The following is a 26,502-nucleotide window of genomic DNA, read 5'->3' as shown; positions in this document are numbered from 1 at the left end:
ATCCGATCAAAATTCTAGGTTTTCCTTAAATTATGCGACTAATTTCACGATAGTCCACTGATCAAGCCTATGTTAGGTCTGTCGATCTTTACTGGGGTATTGTGATAAATATTTGGACAGTATCTACAGGACAGATAGATGCGGAACTCTGCGTCATTGGACCGAGGTTTGACGAACATGTTCGCATGATTGGCTTACGTAGACTTAATATGATTGCATCAATATCGATGATGCTTTGTGATGTTAACCCGGTTTTACCATTATACGCGATGCGTTCGGCTATAATAATTCCGATGATCAAGCGGGATCATTGGCTCGTCAGGCATTCGACCTTCACGGCGCAGGACGCGCGTTCAATACTCCGTCGGTCGTTGCTTCTCCTACAGAGGAAACACGTCCCTTTCCATCGCACAGACTTTATACGATACTATTTTTAACACAATTTCTTTCAGTCAATTCCTATTTTTAATTCTGCTGCTGGTGTTGCAGTTATAAGGTAGACTGCGAATATTTGTGCAAAATAAAAATTGTCTGCATCAATTACAGGTAAAAACCATCGTAATTGATTAAAAATATTACATTAAATGTAATTAAATTATAACTGCCCAATTTTGCCATCAATGCATAAAATTCATAGCCTGCTTCAAAGATTTCATTAATATTTTTGTCATCCCTATTTCTTCCTCCACCTGGAGTAATCTCAAATTTGCAGAAATTGGAATATTGCATCAATGTAATTTTGCATCATGAGAGCTTTTCTAATCCAGAATTTGCGTCTAGTATCACAGTACAATGTCTCCGTTTCGTTAAAACGATGTATTTGGTTTAAGTTTTGTTAAAATAATATATGTATTTTGCTTATATGTTTCTTATTTACAACGTGCCAACAATTTTTTAATAGTATTTGTGTGCTTTTTCTAGACATTTCCAAGTAATAATTAATTGCGCACGTAAAATTCGTGTTAACTCGGTTCTTGGAGCTTGCTGGATCTTATTGTCGTAACATTTTGTTCCTGCTTCGATGACATTTCAGCATTGAGCATATTTCGAATGTCGAACTGGAACATTGTAAAAGTAAACAAAACGAGGCACGTTATTCGGAAAATCATGACGTTGGAGATAGTCAGGCGACGCATTATCAGGTTCAATTCCCCGCGGTCGGCTCGTAAACGAAGCTGTCGCTACCGTCATGCCTAGAATTTGTCAATGAAACGAGCGACACTCACGGCTCCCTTGAGAGATCGCATCAAGCTGTGCCACTAGTAGGCATCGAATTACCAGTAGGTTCTAGATACGACGAGACGCAATTAAATCGTGGTCATGAGTAATAGTCGCGGAAACGTCGGCGTTAATAGAGAAAATCAGTGTCAAAAGCGTTAGATATGGAAATTATTTTGTTACCTTTTAACGAAGCTATCTTTAAACGTTTACCTGGCATTTTAAAGTACTAACTTTAACACCGTTCAAGCGCAATATACCTTGACAGAACAGACAGCATGCTTATTCTTTATGTCTTTATCTAAGCGATTAAAAGGAAAAGAAAAAAATTGGTGAAAATGCACTGTGGTTGTAGATCTTTTTCAAAATGACGTCTCACGTTCTGCAATTTATTAGAAGAAATACGATTAAAATCCGATTCGTCTTAGAGTAATATCTTTTTTCCCAATTTGCCCTTATTTTTTGATTTTTGGTAGCCAGTATTGATTTCTTACGTGCTCTTTCGTGCTCTTAATTCAAAAAGGTTGCAACTATCTTCTAATTGTTCCAACATTGGTTTGTATGTTATTGTATAACCCCTTGCCCTATAACAAAGCTGTCAAGAATATATTATCAAAATTTAAAGATACACCCTTTTCCATTGTCTCTTCTACAATAGCAAATAATTGAATGGACATCTTGATACACAAGTATATATTATGATAGAGATAGCGGAAAGTCTAAATAACTTCAGTCTTGGAGTTCGGTACATTTAGTATCAAAAAAGTCGAACGTGCATCCGTAGATTTCGAAACGAAACAAACTAAATAAATAAATAGCAGTTATAAAATATGCGCGTATAACTGAAATGAAATTTCGTCGTCTTAAATTTCTGAACGTTAGCGCATATCTTGCAGAACGATCTGTCCTTTTGTATGTATTTTAGGATCATTGAAATCGTCGTCGAAGACGAACTTCGAAATAATTCCTAAACCATTGTACCAGAATCTCTGCCAAAAGTGTTTTGTATGTCGCTGGTTCTCGGAAAGAACCAAAGTCGATCGAAAGAATCTACGAAGATTATTTCTGAAAATAACTTCTTACCTTGATCGGCGGAAGCTCTTCTCGGATCTTGCAGCATTAAGTTTGCCTTCGGGGTCTGTCTGTCTGACAGACCACCCACACTGCCCCTCGGAGTCCTGCTGATGATCTCGGGCTCTACAATCCGGCGCATCGTTCTCGCGTCGTCTTCGTGTGCTCCTGTCCCTATGCTGCCTCGTGGCGATCTGCTGAGATTTTTCGGCGCGTTTATGGTCTCGGCGACTATCGATTCGCGTGGGCTTCTTTGTGGACTGCGGTCGACGAGTTCCACATTGGTGATACTGCCACGCGGGCAGCGCGACGCGCTCAAAGAAATAGATGGCCTGGGACTTTTTGACACAACTGGGTTGCCATTTTCGGACATCAGCGAGGTGCGTGATCCGTTCAGTTGTACCATACTATTCCGCGGGCTCCGATTGTACACCACGTCCGGTACCAGGGAGTTCCTCGGACTCAGGGAGGCGTCGTAAATCGCGTGTCTGGAACCGTAGACCATCTCCGGTGGAAATCCCGTTTCGGGGACCAAGCTGTGGCGAGGTCTCCGGCCGCCATTGCTCGGGGCCCTGTAGTAGTCATCGGGCACCAGGGAGTTGCGAGGACTCCTGCTCACATTCATGACGTACTGCGGCTCATTGTAGATCTCGCGATCCTGACGACTCCTCTGGTTGACAGAGTGAAAGGTCGAGCATGTACTCGCGTGGGTGACCGCTGTTCGGGAACTATAATATATTCTATATGGAAGTTCGGCGACGAAACACAAGAGGGAAGTTCCCGGAGATTTACTAGGGACTTGTTGCGCCGGCCATGATACACGGGCAAGAGATTTTCGAGCGACAACTTTTTCATGGAATTAGGAAGCCGGCTCAAAGTTCCCGGCTCGGATTTCCGCGGAACGGATTTTTGTGGTGCCACGAGTTACCATCTGTCAGCTTACACGAAGTCGATTCATAGCGGCAACGTGGTTTCGTGGCTTGTGGTTGCGTCAGTCAGGGCTGTTTGATAGTTAATAGGATACTTTACTAACTAATCTAATAAAAATCGAGGGACGCTTGTGCTTGAACGCGCGCGAAGAACATTCGAGTTTACGAAACCGTATTCGCAGTTGGAAACTGAAAAGCGGTGACTGGAAATTTTTAAGTCAAGTTTTCTATAGCAGTGACAACTCAGCTCTTGAATCAATAACTCTTTTCATAGTAGCGTGTTGTATGCTGATAGGAACGTATGAAGTTATTGTTCCGGGCAAAATTATCAACCATTTGTGCAAAATTTGGTTGACGTATTATCAACCGAGGCAGTTTTATAGAAACGAACTACATAATTAATTAGAAATTGTAGAATTTATATAATTAATATAGTTTATTATAATGTATAATTTAGAGTTAATATAATTTATTATAACGCACGGTTATTTGTCCCATCTAGTAAAAATAATTACTTGGAGAAACATCTAACGCTTCTAAAATCTCAAAAAAGTTGAAGTGGTTTGGTCCAATTTTAAAAAGGTTATACCGCTTTAATAAGTGTACGCAGACTTTTTCTACTCAGTGTATGTTGTAACCTAAAACTTCCACTTCAAACATGTTTGACGGAATATTCCTTGTTTGAAGGGAGATTGACACGTTAGCTGAAGGGGATGCCGAGAGTTGTCCACAAGTATAAAATGTGACACAAGCAGTCTGATTGAGGAATAATATGAGATAGATTAACAACCTGATCGAATTCCGGTTTAATATCCGACACCACATCAGCTACACAAAATTCCCGTGGCGATCTTTGTCGTTCCATCAGTGCTCGTGGACTCGTTTGAGCCATCGGCTTATCAGTTGCGACGCTCGCGCGTCGTCCCCTTGGGCTGGTGACGGCCGTGGTTCTGCAGCGTCGGGATGAAGTGCTGCGATGTAATGGGACATACTCTCATCTCTGAAACAGAAAATATTGAACCATAAAATTTTTGTTCTCTATAAAAATGTGAATCGGAAATGTACGAAGAATAAGAAAGAATCAAAATCTTTACGAAATAATTGAATTGAAATACTTGAATATAATTCCGAATTGAACGAATAGAATAACATATTTGTACTCATGTTCTTATATGTATGTCATGAATGTCCGACAAATGTCCAGCTCAGAAGCCAATTAGTGTAAGTCAATTAACATAAAAATTGAGATGAATAAGAATTTTACAAATTCGCTGTAAAACAATAACAAAAATGCCCCACTAATAATGTAAAGCACAATTTTTATTATAAGTAAATAAAACAAAAATAATTGATATTAGTATGTAATTATTTCATTCAATTTTATTTTAAATCGTTATTTTTTATAAACTATTACTTTATTTAGACATTCTGCGGTCAATGTGAATGTTGCTATCTATTGTCTATTTGCGATGAAATCAGCTATATTGATTTATCGACCGAATGATCCTATGATAAAGACGTGTTTGCATTGTGTTACTAATTTTCAAAGAAAAGTGGACTTACACTGATTGGCTTCTCAACCGTCCCAAATATTTTTCGAATAATCAACACTGATTATACGAGCAAAAATTCTAACGTCGCGTTTGATACGATACCAGCTGAAGCGAAACGTAATAGGACGGCACATGGTTATAAAGGCTAACAGCATCAATTCTAGCGACGGAATGAAAAATGGAGGTACTGATGAGATTACGAAGTTCCGTGAAAATCTCTTTGCAGGCGCATTGAATTTCCCGCGAATTTCCGACGATCGCGTTGCTGATGCATTCAGCGAACGCGAGCACTTAGAAAACGAAAGGAAGTCGAGGCAGCTCTTTTTTTTCCAGTTGTTCAGTTTCATTCAAACCAGCGCGTGACAAAGTTTGCCGGGCGATCATTCACTAGAATAAGGGAGAACCGCGAGCGCACGCGTAAATGGGGCCATTTTACCGGGAAATTGCATTCCGTCACAGCCATCAAGTTTTTAATAATTCGGCGTACTCGACGTTAAGTGCAATAAAGGCTGCGCGATCGGTTAAGATTAATGTTTGCAAACGATTTCCAATGGGAACCCGTCGCGTTCCACAATACATCGAACACTACACGCTGATTAATAAAAATTGCTCGTACGATATCTTCATATACATACATTTATAACGAAACTAAGTATACTAATTTCTCCCTAATTCGCGCTTCGATTGCGCACAAAAATGAGCAATTTGGGAACAGAAGATACGACTATTCGGACCTTCCGTTTTGTTTTATAGTTGTTCACAATTAGTAACTATAAAAACGGGCCGCAAGACTCGAATAATCGTATTATATAGACATTAAATAGAACCTATCAAAAAGTGGCATAACTTTCTCAACCACTGGTTTGATACAATTTGAAACAAGCTATTTTGTTTCGAAGAGCGTATAAAGACATTTTGACTGATTGTATGCCAAGGTGCCTCCATAACCAAATTAATATCGACTATTGTTAATTGTCACGGTACGAAGAAAGGATAAAAGAAAATGCGTTATTGTTGATGTTGCACAATTAAAGGCTGAAGTGGAAGCACAATTTCCCAGCCGTTATCCGCGCGTCGATCGCAAACTGAACAATGCCTCGAGTGATTCGAGCAGCGGGATGCTAATTAAACTGACGATTCTAGGAAACGCGCGTCGCACAACGGCTTTCCGGTGTATGGAACCGAGGCACACCAAGCAGAGGTGTGCCGGCGTGCACCTCGAGAGGAACTTCGCTTGGACTTTTAAATCAAAAGTTCTGCCTACCCAAGCTGTTGCCAGCAGGGCGATATATAACGTCACCTTGAGTAAACGTTATCCGCCAAAGAATTGTATTAATAAATAAATAACTCGCGAAACATTGCCGGGTGTCGTCGAGTTTTATGAGTGTACCCAGGGCAAGAAAATGAACGGTACCGTTGCAATTTCGAATTCGTAAAACTTTGTAAGAGCGCCAGATTGCATTTAATAATAGAATTCCAAGGAACGCGAAGAATGACGAAAGCGTCCACCATTCTCCTACCGAATAAACATTTTATGCTTCGATTCTTTAATGAATCTTACACAGTCGTTTTGATAGAGTCCGCTTTATACAATTTTACGGAATTTTTCGACGCCGAAATTTAACTGCTTCTGTATTTTTACTTGGCTATGCACTTTCTCGATACGGAACAGTGGATGAAAACTGGCGAAGGAAATCGATAGCCACTGAAAACGAAAGTATCCATCACTCTCTTATAGACGTTCCAGCGCGTTGGATTTCACAGATTCAGCTGTCACGGATTGTAATTATCAATAACAACTGGAATTAATATTTACGGACAACGTTCGCTATCCCGTTTATTGTAACATCAGCTGTCGCGAGATAAATCAATTCGTCGACTACGTCCGAGTAGAACACACCGCGGAGAACGCTGGAAATTTCATCTATACGTGCAAGATAATGATTGCTCAGTGATCGATAGGTTACGGTCGAGGAGTTATGGTCTAGGTCCGTTCGGTTTTACGAGAAATAAAAATCAATCCTTTGCCAGAAGGAAAGTCTTCGTGCCTAACAGCGCTCTGCGAGGGAAACTCGTTGAAGGGCAATCGTTCGATTCCTGCGAGACAAGGGTTCTTTCGTTACCCTAATCAATCCTGCGGGTCACAGTCTGCGTGAATTTTGGCTGTCAAAGCAACCGTTTCCCACGCGCGTATCCCGTTCTCCCGCCATTTTGATACCCGACCAAAATGGCTAATCTTCTCGGGAGCCTTCGTCGCAGTTTTCACGAAGGAGATTCGATTAACCGATGGACGGGCAGACACAGGCTGCTCTTTTCTTTCTGTCTACTCCTTTCTTTCTCTTTTCCAGCCAATCTGCGGACGATTCGACGACGGTTCCTTCCATCATTTCGCCCGAAATCCATTTGTTTCCATCCTCAGCGACTCGACGAAGGCGTGGCAAGTTTAACGGGACGGAATTGGGGACAATTTTGGGAAATAGAGTGGTCCCTGGTGCTACGTACTCTGCGCGATGATTCTTCTGAATCTCTATAGCGACGGGATTACCCTCGAAGATGGATCTATGTAGCCGATCCTTAAGCTACGCTGGATAAAGTATTATTTGACGGGAAAAGTAAAAATTCTTTCGGAGATCATTTACTAAATTGCACTAGCGTTAGCTGATTTGAAATAATTATTTACACTCCGTGTCAGAGGAAATATTCTCAAAATATTTATTTGACCTTACAAGCGTACATAATGTGTAGTATTTTTCTTATTCTATTTTACACTTATGTTACAGGAAGTGTGGAGTTTTCCGATAAGAGCAATAGAATATTAAATCGAAATGAAATAAAAACTGTATTAGATAATTTGGTGTCCATTGTTTTATCTAGAAGTACATTCGATAGTATTAAACATGAAATACAATATCATTTAAATGACCACCGCGTTTGCGTTTGGTGGAGTGAATACGAGAGATCCAATTTTCGATGACTCTGGCATATAAATCAGGTCGTATCTCACCAGTAACACGAATTGTGTTTGCTTTGTAATAAATTTGGATTCTCAGCAGCACTTTGCCTTTGTACATGAACATTCCTCCCACTTCTTGTACTACTTCTTGAATTATGTTGGTCGGTTGACCATGAATCGAACGAACGCACGGTACGTTGTTCGAATTGAACAAGAACTTTGATGATAAGTTTTAATAATTTCAACGCGTTGAGCAACTGTGTACCCATGCATAATAACTTACCAAGTGCTATTGAATACAAAGGTAACTTGAATAGGTTCTATCGCTCTTATTGGATGACCCGTTGATATTTGAAGTATCTTACTTGCTTATGAAAATATTTCTCTACAAGTTATTATTTTTACGAAATCTTGTGTCTTGACGTTCATACATACTACATGTTTTTCAATTCGTATTCAGAGGGAAAATTTTCAGAATATATAAATTCTTATATAAATTCTTTGCCATCTAGTTATAATTTTATTAAATTGTACCATCCATCCGAAAAGGATGGTTTCCATTGTAGTGTTATTGCTAGTGGTGTTGGCATAAACGCTACCCCAGTCACAATTCTCGCTCTTCTAGGAATCATCTTAGATGTCCGAGGCGACCTCGGCGAAACAAATCGCGGCACCTGGGGAAATTTATACGAGCGATGTACTTCGGGTACGCTGCGAAAGCAAAGCACGAAAACGAAAATTCTCTATTTGCTACATTTCTATTTGCGCTTCTCAATTTTCGCGCCCCCATTCAAACGGCGGATAAAACAAAGAGCCACCCTTAAAGTCGAAACATGAATCGAGTGCATTCACGTTCGCAGATTGCAGTTTCATGGAAAAAAATGGCTGCTTGAGCCACCGGACTACTGAGAATTCATGGACGAATGAAATACGCGCCGGTAATCTGCGTAACATTATTCTAGCAGCCGCGCGCTCGACTTTTGTTTAACGGTTTACAAATAATCCTACGTTTCCTTGTTCGTTTCTGGCATTCTGCGCAACATCGCTTAATCCTCGCGCGGAATATTCATATGGAATCGGTGTTGTCCAACCATAATAACTTAGTGCATACAGTTCTGCATTGAACGCTTGCACGTCGGAGCCAAACTCAAGGTTTCGAATTTGATAAATCATATGCAGAGGCAGAATTATAAACAAAGAAACATACCGCGTGTTGTACCACGCAATAACCAACGTTGATAAATTTCATTAGCAATAGGTAAATAATCTATCATCACAAATACTATTTTACAAGTATGAAAAGTAGCTTTGTTTTGTACTCGTGCAGAAGAACTAAATAAATCGGTTAACTGAAAATAGTTGAACGTTTATAGTTTGCCTGAAAAACGTCCAATTCTGTTATAAGCTTCAACGATTGCAATTTTTTAGTTCCCGTACCTTTAAGTATTATCAACTAATTGCAAATGCTCGTCAATGAAAAATTATATTGTACAGTTTCGATTTAGAATCATCCTACTCCCGACTAATAATATCGTGATTGGAGGATATAATTTGAATATAATTTGCATCTATTGTAGCTTTGCGATACTGCGTATATGCAAGCCATAGAAATTTTCTATGTAGGTAACAATTCAATGAATTGGTCTCGAAATACGATATCGTGTTACGATTGATCACGACGAATATATTCCTATTGTCTCGGAAACAAAAGTACGTTTCAAGTGTTTAAATCTTTTAAAGCGATTCAAACCTCCAGAGTTACAATTATTATCGAATTTCAATTTTCATAAATCAATTTATAAAAATTTGTATCCGCATACAGAGCCACAGTTACAAAATTTATTACCTTTCAACGCTATCGATAGTATTAATGTTCAGTGGATCACAGTTTCGATAAAATACGGTGTGAAAATGGCAACAGTCCTTTTAGAACACGGTGTTCTTATAATACGACTTTTTCTGGCACAGCTCATATTGGTAGCAGAAATGTTTTCATCGCGTTATGATTTTTGTTGATATATGCAGAACACTTTTTTAAATATAGTAATTTGTAGCTTGTCTTTACTGAAATCAAGTTCATTAAACGGTTGGTCGTTTACAAAAGACGTACATTCAGACGTGTATTATTATAATTATTTAGTAAAAGAACTTTTGATTTGTTTGATTTTCGTATTAACGCAGTGACCGAGAATAAGTTCTCAGCATTTCTGAAATGTTCAATGTTTGTTTTTGTTGTATGAAATTATTAAAAATACTTTAAACGAATCTTTCGGATTTCTATCGTTTAGAAATTTCTCTTAATATATGACAGAGCTGGTAGGTTTCTTTTAACACCATCCCAATACGTCGCGGAACGAATCTATTCGTTTTATAGGAGGTTGACTGCACTAGTATTCTGCATTCGATGAACAGTCTGTGTCGCATGTTATATAACAATTCCGATTCAATTCTCCTTCCTATAGAATATGATCAAGGTTCGAAGGTATGGTAAAAGATAAGGCTCCCGTAACACGTTGACAAACTCGATCATGTTAATGTCGTGTCGACTTAACGGACGATATAACGGCATCAGTCAAAACTTGTCTCTATCTTCTCGTTCCACGAAGTTTCCATAATAATGCAACTTGATGCTTCGGATTTTCGGAATGTGTTGCTGACGGTGGAAACGGGAATTCCAGAGCACTTGGTCGCAGCAGATAACGCTACAGCTTTCCTCGCTAAGTCAAATTAATTAGGTTTAAAAATTTAGCGCTTCTCAAGGCATATCTATTTTTCACTTGAAGCAATGACAACAGAGAAAGCACGAGACATTGCAATAAATTACATTGTTAAAACGTAGAAGAGATATTAACAGAAAATTCGAATATACAAAACGAGCAACGTAATTTGATCACCTTAAATGTTTCAATTGCTTTTTCTGCTTAACAGACACGTCGAAAACACGACTTGATTACAGAAGACGAATGCTATGTTAAACAGAAAATTTTTCGCGAGTATTCTCTATTTAACAAATAATAGAGAGACATTGACGCTATTTTGTAATTAACTATTTTAATGGAAATCTTCGTTTCCTCCTTATTTGAAAACAATTACATCACGGATCTCGCTGGGCGACTGCCACACCGCGCCAGAATGGATATCACGTTCGCCTTCTTGCGGTGAATACTGAAGATCTCCGTCAATTTCGCTGGGATTAGAAGATACGTTTTCAATTAGTTCCCTTGCCGTGCATGGTCGTAATTTACGAAGTTCCGTTCGAGCGAAGAAATGTTTCCGAGCCGTTTCGTTAATAACACAGTAATGTTTTTGCTGGCATTAAGCCGCTAAAACAATCGAGCAGCTATTCTACAGGCATCACACATTCCACGCAATTTAACGATTAAAATTAATAATCACGAAATTCGTCGGTAGAGAAGACGAATGCTTGTGAATCAGTATCTAGTAATATCTAATTTCTCTTCATCCATAATTTTCTGCGATGTAACTTCGGTTCTCTCATGTTTCAAGGAATAGCGTATTTTATGGTAATACATTTCATGTGGTACTTCATTTCCACGATAGTAGAATTCGATGAACTATTCGGTACATGTAGCACCGAATGAGCGTGTTGATACATCGTTCAATAATATTGAAGGTACACCAACTCCGACTCCTGTAGCCTCGGGCAAAAAAATATTTTGCTTGTGTTCATTTTGAAGGATCAAGTTTCTACTTTCACACCCTTGTACCTTGTTTCTTCGAAAACCCTATATTGTTGTAGAACGGAGCTTAAAACACAGAAAAGTAACACCAGTTTCTCGATTCGTTTTAAAGTAAGAAAGAATCTTCGATAAAAACGAGACCAAGGGCGTGAAAGTAGAGGCTGTATATTCGTTAAAACGAGCATAAGCAAAATATTCTAAGATTTTTTAACAGAAAGATATGACTATTGAAAGATCTGTAATTTTCGATCATAAGTTAGTGTTCCCTTAATTTCATTGAGTAATAGATTCTGATCTCAAGGCTACTGTGACACAATGCAGTGATACAATCAAATTGCATCTAAATCTCGTCTCCTACAGTTCTCCTATGAAATATAAACTTTCAAGAAAAGTTTCGTTTAAGAATTGGTATCACGTTTTACAATTACGTTACGATTGTCGAGATATTCCGTATACAGTTGGAAAACGTGAGTTTTTTTATTTTTGCTGTCATCGCAAGTAATAGGAAAATTTCAAAAATGTATTTTAGTATTGTACAGTAAACTAGTCCTTTTATCATCTAAAAAAATCAAATGATTTAGTTCAGTTTTAAAAAAGTTATACCGTTTCAATAGGTGGTTTTTATCCACTGTATGTAGTTTTTTCCGAATGTGTGCAGGGGGATTCCAGACACTCGATAAAAAAAAAGAACACGGTTAGATCGTAAAAGCAGCTAGGGGGGAAGACAATAGCGTACGAGGGACGATACTGAATGCTTTTGGGACGCTGCTTTGGGACGTATCTAGAGGGTTGACCCTGCGTGGTAGAAAACACATTTACTCGTTTGTTTCTAGTGTTATCGTTCTCCACGTATTGCCGAAAATTCACCGGATATCTCTTCGTAAACACTGGCTTAAGGTGCTACGTTCAGTCAGAAGGCCGAAAAATGTGTTTTTCTATAATTTCCTCAAATAAAAAGACTATAATGATTTATCTAACAAATTTGTTTTTATTATCTATTTATTTATTATCTAACAAATTTATTTAGAATGTTTTCGAGAGTTCCTCGTCATTTTTTACGTAAATTAATTAAGAAGTTCCTTTAACAATTGCCTACGAAAATGTCTCTATAATTCCCAATAATTTTAGAATAGAAAATGTGAAACCGGTCAGTTTGACCGGCACGGTAAGTTTAGTATTAACACTTTATCACAACATGTGTGTGATAGCCGGAACAACCGTTACCGACCGCTCACACAACATGTGTGTGATGCTGCCGCCGAAGGTTGTTGGCCAGTACCACACTCTTTGTGTGATAATTTATGAATGTAAACAAGTGTGGATATTGCTATTGGCTTCATATTTCATTGTCACGTCTTTGATTATAGGTAATTATTGCCTATTTTTAATTATTGCCTATTTGTTTTTTGTTTTATGTTAACTTTTTCGTGAATTTAATAAAGTTCTTTAAAATTAATTCTTCAAAAATACTGCCGGCCCCTGGCGACGTTTGACTGCGTAGACGTGCGGTCGTTAAAGTGTTAATGAACAGATAATCGTGCGAATCGGACCACAAGATTGTATATTCCCTATTCGCAACGAATATCTGTCAAGCACTGGTTTTCCAAGAAACAAAGCTTACGAATGTGTATACGCGAAATTGAATTGTGTAAAAAAAATTTTTCCTTTGATGTAGGATATCAGAGCATTAATTCAGATAATTAATTCGGTGAACTTGTACAGCTGTATTTCCGAGAACCACGATCACAAGTAATAAATACCCTATAACGAAATTACATTAGCTTGATTGAGCCAGAAAATATTATGTTATTCGGAGAATTTGCCAATCTGGATTATCACCGTACCTGGTACAGAATAATTTAATACACAGGTGGAACGAGCGACGTAGAGTGTTGATCATTCTATGAAAGAAAATGGGCCAGCATACCACTGAAATACAATTTAAATAATTTTTAAATAAATATTTAGGTTCATCTGATTACTTGAAATAAGAATTAAGTGTCTGACCGGTCTGACATAACCTTGACTCCTCTACTTACAGTTACCTTCGACAGCGTTGACGATTACATTTAAGCGTGTAATTGTTGTAAATTCAATTATTCCTTTACTTGAGATCTAATTTTTGTTCATTTGAAACAGGATCAAGATACACTGTTCAATTTTTATTTGATCTAACCTCTTTTTTCTAGTTACTATCTATTCTACTTGCCATTATCAAACATTACATAGACATCCACAAAGATTCAATTATTTTGAAAACTTAACACACACAGATTCTTGTAATGAAATACAATGTTACGTGTTACGCATTTGTCCAGCTACATTTACCTTAGTAACAGACGAGTGCAAGTAGAACAATCCTGCAATGGTCAGACAAACTGATAACGGAGCATCGAATTCTACGTATGCACTGACAAACTTTTACAAATTATTTCTTCTATTTAGTAATAAATTAATAAACTGTATACTGTGTAGTGTCGTTTTAAAAGGTTTCCAGTTTCAGCAGGATAATCACACAGTACAACATTTGTTGATTTAGTTACACTATCATTTCGCTGGCTGTACTTCACGTATTTATTTTACAATATAACCTTCTACATTCGCAATTAAGTACCAAAATTCTGAAGGGTAATGTTAATACACCATTGATCACATTTGCAAAATTGATTTCGTTCTACTAACAATGAGAACCTATCGATATCATGCGAATGTATTTCATCCCGCCTCGTAGATCAATGATTTAGTTCATCATGTAAAATGAGTGCTCGTTGACGATACTGTTCGGAACTCATTCAGTTTCACGTGCCGACGATCCGGCTCCTGGAATTTGCCAGTGTTGGCCGACGATATGAGACAATTTCTAGAACACGAGTGCATCGGTTCGTGATCGCGTTCGCTGCCTATAAATGCGATACGTGACTGACACTGCGCGACTTCGTGTTCTACGATCGATATGACACAAACAGAAATAGAACTTAAAGCACTTATTTTATCCAACTGGCCGGATGCAAACAGATGCTATAAAACCGTTACCGGAAACGCTGTCGCCGTGGCAGTTACAGCGTTTCACGTGTCGGCCGACGTGCTCGGAGGCGTGAAACTAATAAAAGCGAGATCGGGTGCCATTCGAATGCAGATTACCATCCTTAACCCGTAAAGCTTGGAATTTTTCTCCGCCTATGTACGTTGAAATGTCCACAATGGAATGGACCGCTATTCCCATACGATTGCGGTGTAACATCGTTTCATGAAATTACACAATTTTCTACTCTGTACTCTGTCTTCCATTCGGTGGCTATAAATATGTCGTAAATTATTAACTAATCGATTGGAAATTTTTTCTATAGTCTAGTATTTTAAGGATGAGAGAGAGACGGGTACTTTATTGAAGTGATAATAGGGTAATGCGGCTAGTTACTTTGGGGTGATCAATTACTGCGTCTTTGGTTTGTTTAATGGGCATAATTAGCTTTATATTTATTGAATAAGTAGTATTAAATTCTTTATTTAAAAATAAACAAAATAAAAGAATAAACAAATTTAATACGTTTCAATCAATATACATATAAAGTTAACTATACCCGAAAACAAACCAACGGTACAGTAAATGGTCACCTACAACGATAATCGGCTACACTACCCTACTTTAGAAGCAAAATAATTGAAATGCAGTTTTTCTTAGGTACTGAATTGATATCGATTTTACTCTATGGTATTATATGTTTCACCTTTCAACGAACTGTATATTTTATATTACCTACTAATTAAGGCAAGAAAAACTTCATTAAGTGAATAACAACAGAAATATTTATTTTAAACAATAATCTAAACTTGTATATAATAGAAACAAATATACAATAGAAATGTATATAATAGAAATATACGTATTGAGAAATGAAGCTTACAGAGAGAATTATCTCACATTTTTACCTGAATGCATTTTCACCATAAAATGAACCTCGTGTCATAATTTTACGCCACCACAATTACTGAACATTCTATTAAGCTGTTGCAAAAGTAATTTCGGTTTTTTAATTAATTTTGCAACAATTCAATTATCTTTAAATTTGTTTTAAATTTATTTTTAAATTAATTCTGCAACGAATCAGATAGAATTGCAACATTTTAAAAGTGTAATAGAAAAATATTAATAATTGTGATTTGTAACCAAAACATTTGCTTTTGCGTTTCGCGGTTAAAATCCCCAATTTGAACAAGCCGTGGTTACCGATTTGCTTAATAAAAGGATTAACTGTTACTTTCGGTCTGTAGTACAAAGTTCGCGAACCCAAGTGTTGACATTAGTCGCTAATTGGGCGGAATACTCTGTGGCGCTAAAAATTAGAGTGGAGAAGTAGCAAGTACATAGCAAGCCGGTTGCGCGCTCCACGGTCGAACATAATTAGCGGGTTCCAGGCACGTGTGTTTGAGATCATGCATATGTTTGCGAGTTGACTGAGGACTGATGTAAACTATACGTATAAGAGGCTGAAAAGTTTCCGCATTAATAGGGACTATTCGCGCCGGAACTTAAAAACTTTCGGGATCAAGAGACAGAGAAAAACAGTGAAAGAGAGGGGGGAATAAGAAAGGAAGAGAGGAAGACGAGATTGCGTAAACTTTGATGGGGCTCTGAATTTCAATCGCCTTAATCCGGCGGGTTATCGTTTGTTTGGCTACGAGAATTTTGGAAAGCCACTTCCGGTAACGAGGTCCAGAAAGTAAAACCCCGGCCGAAGTCGGGCCACCGATAATTTCGAAAACCACTCTCACGAGAAACAAAACGGCGGCTGGATTCATTTTGCAAAATGGTTTGCAAGCTGCGTGGAATCCCATTTACTTTAGCGGTGTGGGTGTTTACCATGGACCGGTCAATTAAATGTAGTTACCCGCCTCGTCGCGAGTATTTCCGCCCATTTAATCCCGCCCGGGAGACGCGATAACGTTTCGCTGTTGAACACGGCGGTGTCGATTTTTAAATTTCTCGAGTTCTTACTTATCCGAACGCGCGCGATGCGGAAGTTCGGTCGCGTAAATCCAGCTCTGCCGTCATATAATTGTCTCTGTTGCTCGGGGAATAGTACGGCCGTGCCATGAATCGACTTAAGACTCGCAAAATATTTACGTACTTGACCCACTTGCGACTCGGCTCTGTTTTTTAAACCATGGAAATTTCAGCAACGAAAGAGCTCGGTCAACGGATATTAACACAATTGGGGCAAGGCTCTCCGTGAACGCTTTAAGAACAGGGTCAACGTCCAAGCAGCCCCTTTGTTTACAAACGTCTTTAAGAAACCGAGAAAAAATGGGGGAACGGGTCAACGCGCACGCCGCGCATAATTACGCTGTCGTACGTTTCAGCTCTTTTTATACTTCAGCCCCGTTTTCAACCCTTCCGGAGAGACGCTTCGAGAAGGGGTGGCTGGAACGCGACGGAGAACTCGAGCGTACCGGGGCTGTACGGCGAGACTGCGTGAAATATTTAACCCTTTCTATTTCCGTTCGCATGTCAATAACATCCCGACGGAAAGTCAACAGTGCTCGCTACGATTGGAGCCATCGATTCTTCAGTGAACGTTAAGGATCGCGAGTGGAACAGCCGAAAAAGTGGTACTCTAATCCCACATATCGACCAGTGACCTGACAACTAGAAAAATAGCTAAGAATCAATTTGATTTAACAGTGACTGTACCGATCGCTTAAGGTGCCTGACATGTGTTGCCTTATCAAAGTTACAAGATTACATTCTTTGCAATGTTTATATTAGTATGTATCGAACGAAGAAATCTATGGAATAATTATTGAATAATCTCAACTATCTATCTCAAACTGAATTGAATAATTTCAATAATCGTAGACTAAAAATCGTTGAACTCGTCATTTGACCGGCAATTGCATGGTTCGCGTTAATGAGTAAAGATTCTATCCTTTTCAGATTTCGAGAAGATCCGACAATTTTTTGAAGATCTATACGCTTAACACACACACACATTAAACACGCCGGGCTTTAAAAGTAACCAACGTATGTTACTTTATAACGATGAAAAGACTGTATTTATTTAAATCTTTCTGTAATGTTTTTATTTGGGTCTTTATTTAGAACTTTAAAGCAAAAATATGAGACCGGTTACTTTGATCGGCTAGGGAGGGTTTGTGATAAAGCTGCGAGACGAGTTCGCAACATTGTGAATCTTACAACATTTGTATCGTATTCATAATTAAAACGTACATTTCGATTTTTTAGCGGAGTAAAGATACAGAGTAAAAGATAAAGAAATGTATGTCAGTGAACAAATTTATTATAAGCGAATTTTATAACGATATCGTGGATAACATAGAAAATAGAATTGTGGACGTAATTTCTGTTGATTACAGTTTTCACAACTGGACAGAACTTTTCTATTTGATTTATAGCTGATGGCGCTGTTATTCGATGTGACTGCTTGAAATATCAAATGAAATATGAAACAATTGAAACATAGCTAAGTGAACTAATATGTAGTCCAACAATAAACGAAATGTCACGCGCAGATTTGTTGTCACGATGCAATTATTTCTAACGAGAGTGTGAGAACTATCAGCATTCTTGTATCTCACAGACTCTAACTGATTTAGTTAATTTAACATATCACTAAAAAGCTTAAGTTTGAATATAAAAAAACTTCCGAGTATTAACAGACACTAGCTGTTTGTGTCATAAACGTAACGAATTTTCATCAGGATCTTACTTACGTTAAAATCAATGATTTGAAATCTTAATAATTAAAACCAACAAACTGCATTCTAACGTTACCCGTACACACTTTCTGAGAAACGTACTTCTAGTACATCACAATTATTACTCCAACAGAAGTAGTTCATCTCCAAACATTGAAAGGCACGAATACATTCGACCAATATGTCACTGTTAACATCCTCTTTCACTTCTTCATCATGAAACTGACGTTCAATTTTATTTCAATTAGAGATTACGCATCCGATTGATCCATATTATATTTACTCACATTATCACAATTATATCGCATGTAAATCTATTATATTGTATCGCGTGTATACATATGTCTCGCTTATCTGTATGATGGGAACAAATAATTGAATGCACCATGATATGTCAAGTTGTAGTAGACATCTCATTCGATTTGAGTTTGCCAAATAAAAATTAACACAAAAAATCGAAAATGTACTGAACATACACGGTTGCCCACGCGAAAATCGAACGACGAAAAAGCAAGCAGTGAAACGAAAGACCGGGAACACCTTGAACCGCGATGGCTGAACTCGAAGAAGGTGGTAACCAAGAACGTTCCCTCAATATTGAACACTACTAGGAGACCACATACAAACTACTTAACTATAACCTAACTCCAGAAATAATATGAATTACTTAACATTCTTGGGATCGGCTCGAATAGCTATGTCGGAACGAAAAATACCGAGCCAAATCGTAATTAGCTTCAAGCGATGACGAAAATTTCGTTACAATATTAAGACAACATTTATTGATTAGTATAGTCACCAGTATATATGATTGCTCGACACTGCGAAGGATAGTAATCCGAATTCCCGTTTCACAAATTATTCGGGCATTTCTCACGTGCCAATTCCTACGATTCCCATCGTGCACATCGAACAGATAAAACGGTACTGTTTCAAGTCGACTTACCACCACCGTGTCCACCATTGAGTATGATCGGGAGGTTTCCCGCTTTTCCAACGGTATCATTATCGTAGGCTGAGAACGCGGTTATGCGTGCACGCGTCCGCTGATTCTTCCTTGCGTTCGTGTAGCCGAGGTGTAACCAGGTTGCGATCGCGACTGGCACGTCGTCGATTTGGATTTCGATCCTGATCACGGTCTGTAGCGGAGCTAGTTTCCGATGGCACTGTCGCTCGGGGTGCAAGTGGTCGCAACTACGGCTCGAAGCAGACTGAACGCGCACCCGTCGCGTCGTCCTGGAAAGAGGATACCGCGTCGCGCAGACCGGAGACGCTCGCTCTTATTTATACGCCCGTGATTGTGGCCTTGATCGACCTTAAGCGTGATTCGCCGACGATTGCCGGAAAACCTTGTCAACCATTCCACATCTACCCCGTGGACCTACCCACCATCCCCCTTCTCACCCGCGTGCAAACCGCGCCTTGCTGCTTACCACCTTAATGCTGCACTAATGGGCAAGCTAATGGAATAGAGAAAACCGAGCATAGAACAGATGATCTAAATATGGGCTAGCTAGCAAGGTTATTTCGGGATTTGTCGCCGGATCTATTGGGGAACTCGGAGATACAGGTGTCCAAACGTCATCCTCGTGATTAATTCTAGCATTCCGAGTCATCTGATTCGGAAGTCTCCTTGTACACTTTCACACTTTGACTGCCATGCCAACAAGCTCAAAATATTCATAAAATTCTAGTATTTTATTTAATCATATCAAATGAATGAAAAGTTAGATTTTATATCATAGTAGATATACGTAACAAATAATTTTGAAATATGGACAAATAATTCCGTCACCCAGGTATGGGTGACGTAGCAAGAAGTGTTAACCCTTCATCGTGTGTATTTTATAAACAGTAAACAAATGTGCCACGAGCAAGTGTTCACTTTTATGTACCCAAAGAGAATAAAAATCGAGATAGGATAGAAATTTTCAAGGTCGGATGGTATATCTAGAGTTCTGGAGTTAAAATATATTGGATGCAGAAAGTTAAAATGGAGTAACTTTTTTTAAGCGAATTGAATACATTCATTTGTTTGCCACACGCAACGAATAAACTTTTTAGAAGTTTGTAATTGGAGGGAATTGTAAAGGAAATAATAAACATTGTTTTTTACAATTTTTTTTAACCGAACCAAATTTCGAATGTACAATTTGAGATGTCAGCCATATAAATATTGAAATTGGTTAAATATGTTTATGCAACATGTAAAATTCAGGGAGAGATATCAGTTTATATATAATTATACTTTCTTTTTCTATACATTTTTAATCCGATGAAACGGAAATTGGTAATAGGTACGTAAAATGGGACATCTACCGTATGTATCATAAGTGCATCATGTTATGTCGCTAATATTATATCAGTGGAAGAGAACGTTTGACCACAAGCATAATTTTTTGTCAAAGAATTGCTGTCTTTTCCATCATTTCCGCAGACGATGGGATTACAGAAATCTCTTTAAAATCATGATTAGAATATAAGCGTAAAGTTTAATATTTTAAAACTACCATTTTTCAAACAACGAAATCACACATTTTTTCTCATAAATACTCTAGAGAAGCTATAGTAGTGAGTATGCACTATTTATCTAATACTGAGTTTGCACAATGGGCAATCCGTGCGCTCGCATATTTTTTCGCGACGGAAATCCTGTTTTCCAGGATGGTTCAAATTCGCCGAGCGGAAAAAAGTTACGAATTGTTTGAAAACTTTTCTGGTGGCGAACATTTTTGGCATGGCACGAGCTTTTCATTCGCAATGAATTCCCTGTGAAAACTTGAAATGTCAAATTTTCGCGTATTATATTCTCCCAACTCAGCTTCGATAAAAAAAATGTTGTAGAATCATTACGTTTCATGGTGGAGCACCGATCTGTAAAAGTTACGAATGCGTAAAGGTTACCGATACGTGAGGGAGTACCGATATATAAGGATTACCGTCGAGTTCTATCACCTTAATTACTGAAATGTTTATATTATTTTTGTTATGTTTCCAATAATACAAACAGGGTTGTTGAAACTCTTATAATTGGATTTATTTGCAAACTCGATTGAAATACAGTCGAAGAAATCTCTGCATACGAGAATGAAAAATAACAAACAGCAGTGCATAAGAGAAGGGGGAAAATATCAGAGCAGAGAGATGAGAAAGAATTTCAAGGTTTAGACTGGGAAACGAAATGAAAGGAGAAAGGTACTGGGAAACAGATGAAAATAGGAAATGCAGGGTATGTGGGGTAGGAATCGAGGAATGGGAACATGTATAATAGGGTACTTTAGGGAATGGAAAGAAGAGGAAGGGAGCAATTACGAAAGGGTTAAGAGCATTCTAGCAGGAGATGGAAGCAGGGAGGGGTGGATTAAAAGTTTAGAGAACAAAAGAAATAGTAGGAGAGAAAGAGGACCAGACGGAGGGGGAAGAGGAGGAGGGAGGAAGAAGGAAGTAAATGATGAGCGTTGAAGGAAAAGAAAACAGTAAGAGCAAAATTAATGAAAAAATCATATAAAACAAACGGATTAGAAGATTGGAGAATGAATGAGAGAGTGTGAATGAGAGAGGAGGTGGAAAGGCAATAAAGAGAGCGGCAGAACGGAGAGTGAACGGAAAGATAGAGAAGGGAGAAGGAGGAGGGCAAATGTAAGGGGTGAGAGGTAAAAGAATACGATGTGTCGTATATGGATAGATGAAGTTAAGGTGACGAAGCGAGGACGTAGAGAAGCAAGGAAAGGATGATAAGAAGCAGAGATAGAGCGAGAGAAAAAGTGTGAACAGGAGTATTTAGTATTATTAGTATTATTCATATAAGCGTTAGTTGTAAGAAGTAGATGTAAGTGATAGGGTTAAGGGGTTATTTTAATTTTAAGTTTATGCCTCGATTGTAAGAAACGGATGTATCATAAAACCCATAAGGGATCATTAATAAACACTACTACAAACAGCAATGCATATTACCTAGTCTTGTTTGGTTTAATCGTCGATTGACTTATCTGTAATTTTTATTGTTTCCAACTAAATCTTCAATAACATGGGTGTGTGCGTATTATTGCATTCGTAGACTATTGTATGTTTCCATTCTCCTCTACTTTTTATATTAGGTTCTTTATTCGTCTCTGCAATGCTCTCCATAAATGCTGTACATATGAGCTTCGTATCTGGTTTATGCAACTATTTTGGGATATTGCAGATATCCTTCGCTTTTCTGGCACAATGCTTGGTGTTTTATTATACCATGTCCTTGGAAGACGAACGATCCTGTGGTGAAATACTAGAATAAACCTTTTGATCAACAATTTCGTTAATACAAAATTAATTCCTCTACTCCATTGGTACTCATGCTTCAACATATAAAAACACTGATATCATCATACTTCACTGTGAAATATGAACTTGCCGAGTTTGCATATTCGTTGGTATCGAAAGTATCTAGAACAAAGTATTTTTATACAACTATTTCTACTACATAGTTTTCCTTAGATATACGAGATAAATTATTGTATATTCATCGTTTCTATATCTATTGTTTCGGAAAGGATCACTTTCAGGCACGTGCAACAATTTCAGTTACGAGGTCATATCTTAATGAAAATGTGTAATTATGTTTTACAACCGCAAAATCTCCCCTGCTGTGCAGACGTAATTATAATACTGCGTAACGTTAATGCTTGAGAATATTCCGAATTTAATCATCATTGTTAAATTACAGGTGGGAAATTATCAATAATCATTCGTAAACTAAATTATTTTTCTTGGCAAGCATTGCTCTTCAACGATCTTCAATGACCATTGGTAGTATGTATATAAAATAAGGCAGGACTTTTTTATTTTGTCCAAGAGTTTGTATTTCTTCTCATTAGATCTACGAGATGAAAGTCATGTTAAATTTAACGATTGTATAAAAGACGGTCAATTCTAATGTATTAAAGGACCAATTTTACTTGCGAAAAGGTGCATTTCATTTGTAAGAGGATGAATAAAACCTGCGAAAGAGTTCATTTGATTTGCGAAAAAATGTGTATAAAAGGATCAGTGTGGAGCACAACACGGTGAATTAATTTTTTAAAAAGAATTAATTTTAAGTGAAAAAGCTGCGTGTACATTGTCGTCACTTTTATAAAATAATGCGAAATAATCAGCTTTAATGGCCCGTAGATCAAGCGTTGAGGAATATCTGAACGATGTCAGTAAAACTCTTCAACGTTATTTGCAGTCAATGAAGGGACTATTTTTAAATGACCCGTACGGACATTTCGATAGTGACTGAACAGCTCGACCGGCACGATCGATTCTGTAAAATACGCGAGAAAATTACCGTAAAGTTGAACATGCACGGAAAGAAGAAGTTTACAGACTGCGGGCGATCGTTAAAATTTTAGTTGGGAATAGTGTAAATTTTCCCTGAAATGTCACCGCTGCAGTCATATTGGCGGCCCACACCGTGTTCCGTTATAATTAGATAGAATACGATTTTTTGTTCCCGCTGTCATTATACCCGCCGTAAAAGGACGAAGTGGCGAACACCGGTCTAGCTCGGGCAAGCTCCAGACAATGGAATAATTATGTGCCCCTTTGCGATAACTTTGTGAACGCCTCTTTCATCGCGGCCCGCTCGAGATCATGCCAGATTCATCGTGAGGTCTTCGCGGCGAGGAAGACACTAAAAAATTCTCATTGACTGCTGTATCTCTTCGTTTGCCCAAGTATTTCCACCTTTGTGCTGTGCTGTGACCTTGCCCGGCCGGCTAAAAAACGTTTTACTCTTTTTCTCCAGTTAAATCTCAACTGCAGAATGCACTTTAATGAAGCCATCGCGTGTAGTTTTTATTCGTGCAAACCGCATTCGTCTACACTTTAGCGTTTGCTTAAAAAATGTTGAGATTAAGAAACGTTCTTGCATCTTATTCTCGTGCGAAAGGTATCAACAATTTTTAAGCTTCTACGTGTGCACGAATTGTTTCGATTCCGTCTGGCGGACAGAATTTGTAATTTAATTTAATTTAATTTATTTACGTACGTATATGGGAAAAGAACCCTTTGTTACAGAGACGAAATTTTATAATGGTGATTGACAAGACGAACTATACTTATATGTATAGCGATACAGAAGGTACAGTAAGATCTATTTATACATATAGAGGGTGGACCAGAATTCGTAGAATTCTACTTGAAAAAATAAGAAACAAATTTGATATGACATTTTTGTATCCGAGGCTCCGTTTCCGAGAAAGTCGACTTTAAAGTTTGTTCATCTTTGTAAAGGATTTAGTTGTCGTCGATTCTTCTACCGCAGTTGCCTCTGTCAGAGATAGTGTTTAAAAACATCCCGTTTACAGTCCTTTCGTTAGAGGGGAAAGGAGGGATTCTGCTCGCTCCGCCTCACCTGCACGTCCGTAGCCATCACTTTTCTATGATCTCACGAAACTCACTTCTGTTGGAGATCGGTTGCCCACTCCCTCCATTCACGTCTCTTTCTCAGCGCGTAACTTAGCCAATAATAATCAAAAGTCTGAAAATTGGAAGAGGCTGCGTGGAGCGGATGATCGATTCCCCATGCCCTTTGCCTCTTGTGTCATTTAGTTTATGCTTTAACCTTAATGTTGTACGTTAACGTAGGCGTAAGATATCCATAAAATTCCTATACTCGAATATCACATTGCCAACTTGGGAACATGAGAATAATACTGCACGGGGAGAACATGATTATTTTCACTTATACTTCATAAATATTGAAAACATATTTAAGACGTGCATGATAACCGTTTAAAAAATCGTATGATATAACATAAATATAAAAAATATGTATATAGTACAGCACAGTACAGATGTTAATTAGTAATTAGTAATTACTAAATAATTTACTTTACAGAGATGAAGAAATTTTAAAGTCGATTTTCTTGAAAACAAAGCCTCGAATAAAAAAATGTTACACCAAATTTGGTTATATTTTCATGTAGAATCACCCTCTGCTCGGTTGTATTACAAATTCCAGCTCACCCTGTATAATTAGTTAAAAATGAAACTGGAACGAAGAAATATTAAGCCTCAACTATAACGTTATTGACAGATAGTGTGAACGATAAGAGTGAATTACAGAAAGAATCAATAACGACTTCCAATAGAGTGGAGTCGGTTTATACAGTTATGTTGGCCATAAACGGTTCTGCGCAACGATAGAATAAAAGGATTAACTATAACTATTAATGAATGATCATTGAACAAGTGTAAAATCTTACAAAAGCTAAGCCTCACTAGGACTTTATTCTAATTTCAGTGTTTTCTACATGATTTCACAAAATTTACCATATTCGAACTGTTACAATTTTGCAAAAAAGAATCGTATAACAATAAACCTCAACGCATTTTAGAGATTGAAGCCTTTACCTTCCATTCGTGACTAACTTAACTCGTAAAACTCAATGCAAGACTATTGTTTTATGAAACAGAAAAGAGGAACAAATTCGGACGTTCCGTTTTTCATTCGAGTCTCGATGAAATAACTCATGAACGTCGTATATCATGTTTTAAGGGGTCGTTGCAAAGGGGATGCTGCAGTCTATAAATCTATTGTAGATTCAATCGCGAAAAATAAAACGTAACATTTTTGAACTAATTTATCTGTGCTGGTGCTACGTTACCAAAGGGGGTACCGAGCTGGCCAACTTTTATGATATTTTTCTTTCAGCAAGAAGTAGTAAATTCTCCCCCAAAACATCTTTATATCCTCCTTAATCCCTACAAGTGGGCCAACTTTCCGCGCGGAGAAAAATCCCAGAGTCACAGCGTTTTCCTGAACTACAAGCTACGTCATAAACCGTAGAAAGTTTGAAACTATAATACAGGGTAAATCGCCCAACATTTAAAGCTAACGACAGAATAATTTTTCAAGTTGAGGGTTCAACTTTCTTCTCAAAATGTAATTTCTCAAGCACAGATTCTGCGAGAGACATAGAGACGACATCTATAAGAATCGCATGTCGTTCAACGAAACGAAAAATTGGACCGTATTATCGCAGCTCGCTATATGATATCGATGCGTTCCAACATATCAAATAACACGGTCGCGTAAACGTGGCTGCTAACGAACGGCAGAACTGCGAGTTAAACAGCGCCATAAATTAGGTGAAGTCGTAAACGAAAGCACGTTATACTTAATGTACCTCGGCGTTCATCGTAACATCGTACTGCGATATAAGGTCGGAACACATTTGTAACGCATCGCATGAAGTCACGTACTATCATATTGAATGGTGACACGTGGCGTAACTTTGTAACTGAAGTCAATTAAAATGGTGTTAGCGAATATTACTCAGTTTTAAGGTCAGAGCCTCAAGTAGTTCAAATGAGGATGATTTTTGGCAATT

General features: G+C 38.0%; 1 protein-coding gene across 2 annotated transcripts in view; it reads right to left on the bottom strand.

Annotated features, from left to right (window-relative positions):
• Positions 1-19,383, bottom strand: part of LOC143259078 (uncharacterized) — a 51,321-nt gene extending 31,938 nt beyond the window's left edge. For both annotated transcript variants that reach the window (XR_013032910.1, XM_076519911.1), the window contains exons 1-3: positions 19,089-19,383; positions 4,009-4,218; positions 2,302-2,959 (exon numbers count right to left, since the gene is read on the bottom strand). Coding sequence is in view for 1 of the 2 variants with exons in the window: in XM_076519911.1 (XP_076376026.1) it covers positions 2,302-2,959; positions 4,009-4,110 (760 nt within the window). In the remaining variant the exon portion in view is untranslated. The remainder of the gene's footprint in view (positions 1-2,301; positions 2,960-4,008; positions 4,219-19,088) is intronic.
• Positions 19,384-26,502: the final 7,119 nt, after the last annotated feature.

The sequence above is a fragment of the Megalopta genalis genome, chromosome 3 (assembly GCF_051020955.1).
Source record: "Megalopta genalis isolate 19385.01 chromosome 3, iyMegGena1_principal, whole genome shotgun sequence".
Lineage (NCBI taxonomy): Eukaryota > Metazoa > Arthropoda > Insecta > Hymenoptera > Halictidae > Megalopta > Megalopta genalis.
The sequence above is the reverse complement of the archived record's forward strand: the minus strand, read 5'-3'. Positions and strand labels throughout refer to the sequence as shown.